The following is a 10937-nucleotide window of genomic DNA, read 5'->3' as shown; positions in this document are numbered from 1 at the left end:
CTTCATTATCTTACTCAGCCAAAAATCCTTTCCTTCCTCTATTTTACTGGCATCTCTTAATTTTTATCAAATTCCTCAACATCACTAGTCCAGGTCCTGTTATCAGAGTGATGAATATTTTCTAAGTATAAATTCATCACCATACTTTTCAGTTGGTACTCAAAACAGCTATAAAGAGCCTAGACATGGGAAAGGGGAGAGGAAGCCTACAACTGGATAAACAGGAAGGCCAATACCATTTTTGAAATTAACCTTTCTATATAAAACAGCTGGAGGCTCATTACAAAGATTGACCCTGACTACAGTTTAAGCACAGAAGACTCAAAATAGTTGGAGACTTAGTTTAGCACTGGGGGCACTATGATGCTTTTGTTTAGTGTACATAATGAGAATCTCAATGAGTACTTATATGTTTGTAAGTGGTAAGACAAGTACCTATGTACTTTTGTAAACTGTGCGAATGGCATGTATGATTGTAAATTGTATGACATGGATTACGGTAATTGTAATGTTTCTGCTTTGCAGACTGTTGTGCTGTCACAAGATGAATCAAGCCTATTGCTCTGAATACATGTCTATTTAAAAACTTATAATACTACTTTACTACAATTTATCAAGCCTGAGACATGGAAAAGCCTGAGACAGGACAAATAGCTGAGGCAAGATTATTTTGGTGCCAATCCCATGCTGCTCAGCAGTGAAGCCACTGGTTTTAAGACTTTCTCAAACTTACTATCACTGCTGACTGAGTAATGCAAAAATTATAAATTAAGTAATTCAAAACTTGTCAATGAGCATACTTCATACTAGTTTTAATTTTACCAATATAAAAGGAACCCAGTAATTTCAACTTACCTCATAATGTCTGAAGAGAACCTTGGCAATGGTATTGCGAATTTTAGAGGGGCTTAATATATTTTCGACTACAACAACACGACGATCCTTTGGATTGACAAGAAGATGTCTGTAAAAGGCAAAAACTTATATTCTAAACTTTGATCCCATAAAGTTTTTTTTTATCATTTTTATTTAAACCTCTTTTATCTAAGTTTTAATGAGTGGATAAGGTGGGAACCCACAGCTGAATTACTGTAGGCCAAACACGAAAATCTTTCACAATTTTGTACAGTCCTGTAAATGGGGAATTCTTTTATTCTTATTATATCAAGTATCTAGGAAAGCATTGATTTATGAGCTCTTCAGCAGTCCTATTCATTTTAAAATATAGATATCTATGAAGCCAGTATGGTTTTCAATTGAATAATTTTCTTTATAGTAATCCTCACAGCTAAGAATAGTTAACCACAGAATAGTTTCTTCATTAATGTCTGCAGACTGAATAACTAAAAGTAAAATGACTTACGATGATGTAAGCACGTTTCTGCAAGGAGATCACAAGTGATAAAAGGATATTGGAAAAATAGTAACAAAATCTTTCTAATTTTTAAAATATGGAATTTTCATTATAAAATAAAATTTTATTACATACTTACCAAACAATTATACAGCTGTAGGTTCCCTACAAATGACAGACAATAGATTCAAAACTTCCGCAGTGGCACCACCACCGATGATGTAGGTGACGTCATCTCCCTCCACTCAAGGGAGCTAAGTGGAGGGAGCTACAGGCACAACTGCCCGGGTAACATCAATTCGTTCTGCCCAGCCATCCACCTGTGGGGAGGAGGGAGGGCTTTGATTAATAATTGTTTGGTAAGTATGCAATGAAATTTTATTTTATAATGAAAATTCTATTTTTATTGCAGTCTTACCGAACAATTATACAGCTAATTACCCATTGCAAGGATGGGGGGCTGTGGATGTAAGTTTTAATTCAAAAATAATGTATGATTCTTGAAAAAATACCCATAAGCACTGTTAGTGCCTGTTGTACCTTACCTTGTAAGAGAACTACTACAGGAGAATACTGCCTCTGGTCGGTGCCCATCTTACGTAGTAGAAGGCTTGGAGTATGACCAATGGGTGCCTCTACATGGAGTGGAAGATCCTCGTAGTCATGGTGTTCACCGCTGACTCAACGAAGATACAACAAAATATTGCCCTTGCCCTGGGCTAAGACCAGAAATAACCAACATGAAAACAACTGTCACCTACACCGAAATAAAAACCTTTACTCACCAAAACTATTACTAAAAAGACTGGTGAGTACTCCAGGTACATTGTCCCCCAGACTTCCCTTTAACTCGTCAACCTTGATACAAGCTGAAAAATAGGCTAACAGAGGGAGCAACCCCCTATGTCGTTTCTCCCAACACCATGCCAGCTACCGAAAGTGGACCGAGAGACTTACAATCTTCGAACACTGTCTCGATTTCTTTCAAATAATGCATAGCGAACACAGATTTAGACCTCCAAAAGGGAGGATCCGAAAGCCATTTAAAAACTATATTGAGATTCCATGCTATCGAGCCCTTTGATGATTTGGAAGTCTCGAACGATTTAATTAGATCAGAAAGATCACTATTCGTGGATAGGTCTAGTCCTGTGTTTAAAAACTGAAGCCAGCATCGCTCTGTATCCCCTAATAGTCGAAGGCGCTAAGTGCTTAACGTCCCTTAAGAATAGAAGGAAATCTGCTATTTCATTCACAGATGTTTCAGAAGAAGAGACTTCAGTTTGTTTACACCATTTCGAAACACTCCCCATTTAGACTGGTATAGTCTGTTAGAAGAATCTCTTCTGCAGTTCGCGATAGCTTCTGCAGCTTGTCTTGAAAAACCTTTCGCTCTGACGAGACTCCTGACAGTCTGAATCCTGTCAGTGCCAGAGCGGATAATCCTTAGTGGAATCTTGCGAAATGCGGTTGTCTGAGTAGACATCTCTTTAACGGAAGAAGCCAGGGGAAATATGACAATTTGTCCAAAATTGCATTTTTCCTAACTATACAAACCTGAGGTCCTTTTACAATAGGAAGGTACTAGCGGCAGCTGGATAGGTCGTAAGCTTTCGAACAAGGGGTTCGGTAGTTAACTGCTTGTCCGACAGGCGCGCGCGCGCGACTGGGAGGTAAACAAATCACTTTTGCTTTTGGCCCAAGCAAAAACTGCAGAGTGAGGGGTGGCATGAGGTGGGACTATGTGTAAAAGGACCTCAGGTTTGTATAGTTAGGAAAAATGCAATTTTGGACAAATTGTCATTTGTTCCGACACGGCATACAAACCTTCGGTCCTTTTACAATAGGAAGACTCACTTCTTGGTGGGAGGAATCTGAGTCTTTTGTGAACAGACTGGTGTTCGCCCAACCTTGGAATGCCTCCCTGGTCGTAAGAGCGAGGGAGGGATCCAAGCCTCTGTCCGATTGATCGGGGTGTGCACCGCAGGATCAATGGTCAGACCTCTGGACCGAGTACTAAGAGAGAGGCAAGCGTATCTCTTCGTACCAGCAAACAAGAACAAGTTCCTATTTGCAAGAGGCAACATAAAGTTATGGTTTGTCTCTTGTTGGCATCCACTTCCCCCCCCTTGTAGGAGGAAGTGGTGGATATTCGCTCCCATCCCTAGTGAAAGGGATAGGATGGGGCTCTGTCGAGTAGCTCACCGGCATCTCGTCCTTATCCAGCAAGGTGATGACCGTATCCCTCTACCCACAGGTAGAGGGGGAGAAAAAGATATGAAGAGAAGCCAGTCACTCTCTCATTCACATATCTATTCTTACAGTCACACCAGGACTCGATGCTGTTCAGCCTGCTAGGGTCTGGGTTAGCTACACAACGTGTTGAGCAGCCACCACGGGTCCCAAGGAAAACGATCCAAGGACCTGTGGGCAATATCCAAAAGGTAGAAGGAGGTGCCAGTGGTCTGGTTGTACCAGACCCCTGCCTTCAGTACCTGCGCCACGGAGAAGTTCTTGTGTAACTTGAGGGAGTGTACTTCTAGGTCATCTTGGTGTTGACGAAGAGTCTTCAACACTCAGCCTGGGATGTCGAGTTTCTTCAGAAAGCGCGGTCGCGCTTTCACAGGACAAAGCAGCATCTCCTTCGCATCGAAGGCGGTGAAGTCCATTAGGGAGGGGATTGTGAAGGACTCTAACCGATCGTCAGGAACCGAAGGGTTCAGAGTCTTCGCTACGAATTCGGTACGAAATCGAGCGTCACGAATCCCCATCCCCTGGATGCTTGACTTCGCAGGAAAAGTCATGCAATTACCTCAGAGGAAAAGAAGGGAATGGTCGTATGACCTATCCCTCTTCTCGACTTCGGTGATGTCCTGTACCCATACTGGTCTATCCGTCTGCAGCGAAGTTGTTCTTCTCGGTAGTGGATAGGACACCGACACTCAATGGTGGGTGTCGATGGTATGGGTACTGTGACAAGCCGTTAGGACGAAGAAAAGACAGTTATGGAACAGCCAAACTAAGTCCACAGCGAAGTTCGTAACAGACTTGGGCGCTCTGACAGCTGCCGACTGACTGCGTTCGGTAGGAGGCAAGTTGTCCAAGCACCCGAGCAAGTCACGTGACCTTCGCCTTAAAAGGGTTATGCCAAGAGATTAAACAAATAATTTGTTCATCACCGATGCCAGAAGGCAAGGTGATGACTCTCTTAAGGCATGTGCCCAACAGGCGAAAGTCAATTGCCTTCTAGAGACCGAGGTCCCTGATGGCAAGATATCTCATAGTATAGTTGATTCTCGGCTAAGGAGAAACAACACTATGTGTCGTTGAAGACGAAGGTGTACAGAAAATGCAACCTACGTCTTCACAGCTGAACCGAGAGAAGGATTCTCAAGATTCTGAACCTGTGCTTTGTTACAAAGACTGAGAACGCTAACCGCTATTCATTGCTGTCCGGTGAGGATCGTAGTTGCAATAAAAGCGGAGCGCTTTTCAGTAATGAAGACAGGGAAATACTGCCTGAAGAACTGCTTCTCATGGGCTGAACATTTGGAAGTAGAGCTGTCAGGTCGGAGAGTAGGCGATGTCTTCTGACATATCTGTTTAATTCGGGTGGGGCGAGCAATGAAATAATTGCACACCTACGAATACGAGATATTTTGAAGACAAACTCAGATGTCTGCAAAAATCATTCGCATTATCGCGGTGCGAAGCAGCGGGAGACTAGTACAGACTTCTGTTACCGTGCGGTAAACAGAAAGATGAAAGAGTCCAAGAGATATCTCTGTTGAAAATTCTCGCAATGTCGAAGGCGATGAAATCGAGCGTCACAGCAGTAGATGGTCCTTCATTATTGCGAGAATCCCCGTTAATCAGAGACCTAAGTCCATGATTGTTGGGCAGAGATACGGTTCGGTAGTCAATCAAACCAGGGGAGAGAGAGACGTAACCGACCGTGCATCTCCGAGACCTATCTGATACTGAGCCGCTATCAGGCAGTTCAATACGCAGTAGCTCTCGGTGACTCGTCATCCTGAGTTGCCAGGTAATCCATTATTCCACGAAGGAATGCGTTCGGCTAGAACCATCGAGCATAAAGAATACGCTCGAGCAATTATATTTAAACGTAACGGATTTCGGTAAATACAAAAGCTGATTTGGTGTTGTCATGACAATACCAAGTATCTAAAATCGAAACTGATAACTGCTGGGAGGTTGCAGGCAACCCCGAGTTGCAGTTCAATTAAGATACAATTCGTCTCGGTCACAAACCGTAGAGTTAACTACGGTATGCGCCTACCCCCCGGACAATTCAACTGTTAAAAGAATCATGTCGCGAGGGTAATATACGTAGTATATTTGTAGGTTCTGTACCACGACCTCCATCCTAAATTCTTTTCCTCTCGAGGAATGAGAATAAGGATTGGAGATCGACCGCCTTCGTTCTCTAGTCAAGAGAGTGAAGGAGAAGTCTTTCCCAAAGGAAAGCTTCAATGGTGAACAGAATACCGAAGACGATAGTTCAAGCCAAACTGGAAGTTCCCGTCCGTTCTTCTCTATTCCAGGTTAATCGCCTACTGTGAGATACTCTTCTTTCAGCAGCAGTCTTCTTCCAAATGCTAGAAATTACAGGAATTCGAGCATAAGCGAGGTTCCCGATTATCGTGTAACAATTATCGGGGATTCTCGCTCACTTTGGACCGTGGTCTCGCCTAAGTGTTTGGAGATCGTAAAAAACTCGAACACTCTGAGTGCGCTAGAAATTCCGTAGAATTCTAAGCACTCTGCGAAACCCCCCACCGAATTCGTCAAACGATATCGGCTGGTGGTCCTCCCGATTCCTGTAGAAATCGAGAAAGGGGCAGGATCCCTCCTCAACGACCGGGGCTTACGTCAGGTAGGACCCGAAGGTCCCCCCGGTAGCGCAGCCCCAAACGTGGGATCTTACAGAGAAATATCTGTAGGATCCCTCCCCTTTCCCTCGTAGCCGTAAGGAGAGAGAGAATGGGGGAGGAATTGGATACTGGCTCGCCTTCCCAGCGGAACTAGCAGTTGGAGAAGAAAAGGAGCAGCCATCGCCTTACGGCGATGGCCTCTCAGAGCCTGGGAAAACGTATCGTCAGGAGAAAACGTTTTCCCCGAGGAGGGTTACGAACTCATACTGTAGGTAAGGGTCTGCCGCCACTGTGAACGTCGTCTGGGTGGGGCTGATCGACACCTGACAGGAGAGAGCCGATACCGTCCTCCGACTCATTCCAGTCCTCGTCGAGGTCGAAACCTAAGGAGGACCTAAGGGGTATTCAAATACGGTGTCCGAAGACACTAGACAAAGCCTCTGTCGCAGTAGAGGAGGTGAAGTAGCTTGTTCGACCGGCCAGCCCGAACTGAGAGCGCCTTCTTGTCCGGAGACGAGAGACTACCTGGTTCAACACCGTCGGCAAGCTCCGATCGCGGCAGACCCACCGTCGATTTGGGTTCCCTCTCGGGCCCCAAAACGACTCGAGCCGAGATGTGGCTCTGCTGGTGGGAGCGGCGATCCTTCCCCGAGGTCGTTGTGCTGACGAATCAGCGCCATAACCTCGGCAAAGTTCCTCTGGATCTCGGAAGTCACAGCATCTTGCTTCGAACAAGCATCTTGCTTCGAACAAGAGCATATTCCGAGAACCTTCCTCCTAAGAAGGGGGAACAGCGACAGCCCTCTCGGTCTTCTCCATCCACTTGCGCATACGTCCTGGCCGGTCCAAGAACCGTGCCTGGCACGTAGGGCGTCGTGGTGGGATCATGAGGGGCGCACCCCTCACGATCACTCCTCAATACCTCGCTCCTCCCGGTGTAACCCGAGGAGGCTGAAGGTAGGGGAGAGGCAGACCTGACGCTCCCTCCTCGCTCGCTGGCAGAACCAGCAGACTTGGAGGGCTGCAGGCGATCGTCAACCCGCGGTGGCGATCGAGCTGCAGGCCTGGTCGAACCGTCTCGCTGTGGAGAACAGCTGGACTGAGCACAGCGGCCCCGATCTCGAGTGTCAGAAGAGCTGGTGCTGGTTGCCGTACCCGATCGCTCTCTGTGAGAGCGACGGTCAGGCGACCTGCAGGCTCCACTGTCACAGTGAGACCGGTGCTTGTCCTCACGGCACGTCACGTCGCTGGTTCCAGCCGTGGCTGGCACCGGCGAACGGGAGGACCTCTTCCCAGCCTCAGCCCGTGGCCGTCGTGGACCGTCACGTCCCCTGGGTAGCCAGCTGGTCGCCGCGAGAGCGAGAGCTGGTCTGGTGAGAGTCGCGTGAGCGGCTGTCACCAGTCTTCCGCCCCGTGCCGTGAACCTGACGCTGAGCGGACTCAGAGGTCTGGTTCCTGGCTGCACGGTCGCTGGTAGCGACCGTACACTCGGTACCTCCTGCGAACGAGAGGCCGAGACGGACCCTGATGCAGTGGCAGAACCACTGACACCAGGCGAGGAAGTACCGGTGTTAGCCGGTACCCCTCTGGTCCCCGTAGTCTTCTTCCTTGCGGAAAAAGAGACGGGCCCCGCTCCCGAAGGAGCAGGAGGACCAGCGGAAGGAACCCTCCCGTCCCACCGAGGTGAGACGGGTCCCGAGAAGCTCCCGAGGGAGACTTCTTAGGAGGGAGGAGGCAACCTTCTTCTTCCTCGGCTGTGAAGCCTTAGAAGTCGAAGGGGAAGAGGCGGCAGCCGACGACGATGAAGAAGATGAAGACGACGACGACGACACCTTCCTTCCTCTTCTTCGTCAGCTTCCTCAGGACAGACGTAAGATCTGCTATCCAGGGCGGAGCCGGGGCTGCTGTAGCCGAAGCCACAGGGCCCGGACGCACCTGTACAGACAGACCAAAGTCTGGGGTAGTACCACCACGAACAGGGACGACGTCAGCAGGTATGGGCATCTCAGGAACAGCAGGCACAGCCAGCACAGCATCGGTAGGGACAGCCAGCGCAGCAACGGCAGGGACAGCCAGCGCAGCAACGGCAGGGACAGCCAGCGCAGCAACTGCATGGACAGTCAGCCCAGAATCGGCAGGTACGGCAGGCAGCACCGGAAACACAGGAAGTGGAGCAGCAGCCAGCAACATCCTGGTACCGGCGGCAGGTCCAGGGTGAGCTCTAGGGCAGCAGAAGTGTGGTCGCGGCAGCGCGGCAACCACGAGCGGCGGCGGCACGCCCCCCTCTCGGTACGGCGAACGGCACTTCACAGCGGCTGTAGGCAAGACTGTTACCACGTGAGGCGAGTACACCAGGTGAGGAGGGACGTCGTCACCTGGAGCGTGGTCACCACTCCATGGGTGACCGCAGTAGGCCCAGACATAGAACCGCAGCCCCTGGACACTAGCACGCCCTGCAAATGGAAGGACGCCCATACCTCACCAAGGTCCACCCTCGTGGCAGTAGCACCTGCAGAAATAACAGTAGTAGCGATTAGTGGGGGGGAAGGGGAAGTCCCCTCGCGCGGGGGGTGAGCCCTCTCCGAACGAGTGGAAGACCCCGAATACAATTGTACATCGGGCACCGAGCGCCCTCCCCCGCGCTCGACGGATCGGGCGAGGAGAAGAACGCAGATAACCTCCCCCCCCAAGGGGAAGGGCCATCTGTGGGAGCAGAGCGGGGGGGGGGGGGGGGGTTGGGGGGGGGGGGGGGGTTCTCGTTCCCCACCCCGCACAGCACCCATGTACCCAACAATAATAATAAGAGCCCGAGAGCAATCGTGCCCTCGGCCCGAATGCAAGGGCATAAGGATCAATTCCCTGACTGAGCGGAACTTGAACCAACCAAAATAAATATTGATGCAATCAATAATAAAAGGAATAAAATGAAAAAGAATCTTGCATTACGATTCACTTCACAATGAATAAGGGCTCGGATCGAGCGCATTTGCGCCCTCGGTACCGAGCGCAAGGGTAAAAGGATCCATTCCCGATTATGAATGGAAACCTTGATCCATAATGATTGATGCAATCAAAATATATATGAAAAATGAAAAAGAATACTGCGCTTGCGATTTCACTTCATACAAATAAAATGGGGAAGGATCAATTCCCGGGAAATAGCGGAAACATTGATCCAAGTAAACAATGCAATCTCAATAAAATATGAAAATGAAAAAGAACTGCACTTGCGATTTCACTTCATTCAAATAAAAGGGTAAAGGATCAATTTCCGGGTAAGCTCGGAAACTGATCCAAAATGAGTATTGCTACAATCAAAATAATATATATGAAAATGAAAAAGAATACTGTACTTGCGATTCCACTTCCATACAGAATAAGTTTTCGTGCCGAGCGCATTCGCTCGGCAACGAGCATACAGGTCAAAAAATATAATAAATGAAAAGAGCACTTACTTACGATTTTCATCTACACATTTCCAACCAAAATATACGCTCGGAGCGAGCGCTCTCCCGCCCTCGGCACCGAGCATACACAATACGAGGATCATTTCTGGGAAAATGAATTCCCGCACTTACGCCCTTCAGTCCCGGCACTCGGGTAATCGGAGGGCGTGGTGAAACCAAGATCCTTTAATTCACAATTGAATTCAATGGAAATAAATATGAAATGATTGTACTTACAATTCAGTTTCACTAGATAAATAGAAAAAGAAAAACACAACCATGCGAAAGCAACGACGATGAAGCGGGCAGAGAGCGATGATACACGTCCACACGCCAGCAGGCCGAAAGCAAAAGTGATTTGTTTACCTCCCAGTCGCACGCGCGCGCCTGTCGGACAAGCAGTTAACTACCGAACCCCTTGTTCGAAAGCTTACGACCTATCCAGCTGCCGCTAGTACCTTCCTATTGTAAAAGGACCGAAGGTTTGTATGCTGTGTCGGAACAACTACGAGCAAGTCGAGGAGATCTGGGAACCATTCCTTCCTTGGCCAGAACGGAGCGACTAGTGTCAGAGAAACTTTCTCGTAAAATGACACTTTGTTCACCACCTGTCTTATTAGGCCGAACTGGGGAAAGGCGTACGCTTCCAGGCCCGACCAGTCTAGTAACATTGCGTCGACTGACCATGCAAGATGGTCCGGGACTGGAGAGCTAAACAGCGGAAGGCGGTTGTTCCTCGAAGTTGCAAATAAGTCTATCATCGGCTTTCCCCAAAGTTTCCATAGGTCTAGGCAGACCTTCGCATTGAAAGTCCATTCCAACGGCAGTACTACTTGGTGACATCAACTTAGTTCATCCGCCAACACGTTAATTTTCCCTCAAACAAATCGAAGGATCAACGAAACTTGAAATTTTTCTGCCTACAGAAGCAGATCTTTTGCAAGTTGTAGAGGGTGAAGGAGCGCGTTCCCCCTTGTTTCCTGATGTAGAAAAGTGCTGTGGAGTTGTCTCCGTGAACTGCTACCACCTGTCTCATCACAAGATGAGAGAACGCCTGAAGTCCCAGGTACACTGCTAATAGCTCCCTCACGTTGATATGAAGAGAGCGTTGAGTTTACGACCATTTCCGACATTTGCGTCAGAGGCATCTGAAAAGAACTGAAGTGTTGGGTGGAGCGGACAAAGCGAAAGACCCTCTACCAGTCTTGGTTTTGAAAGCCACCACGCTAAGTCCTCCTTGAT

The 10937-nt window shown here is 48.1% G+C and overlaps 1 protein-coding gene across 1 annotated transcript in view; it reads right to left on the bottom strand.

Annotated features, from left to right (window-relative positions):
• The window catches only part of LOC135211178 (actin-related protein 10-like), a gene marked incomplete in the record, with an annotated part of 143199 nt that overhangs the window by 72806 nt on the left and 59456 nt on the right, over window positions 1-10937 (bottom strand). The window contains 1 exon segment of the mRNA XM_064244381.1: window positions 856-964. Coding sequence (XP_064100451.1) covers window positions 856-964 — 109 coding nt within the window.

This window comes from Macrobrachium nipponense, chromosome 4 (assembly GCF_015104395.2).
Source record: "Macrobrachium nipponense isolate FS-2020 chromosome 4, ASM1510439v2, whole genome shotgun sequence".
NCBI lineage: Eukaryota > Metazoa > Arthropoda > Malacostraca > Decapoda > Palaemonidae > Macrobrachium > Macrobrachium nipponense.
The sequence above is the reverse complement of the archived record's forward strand: the minus strand, read 5'-3'. Positions and strand labels throughout refer to the sequence as shown.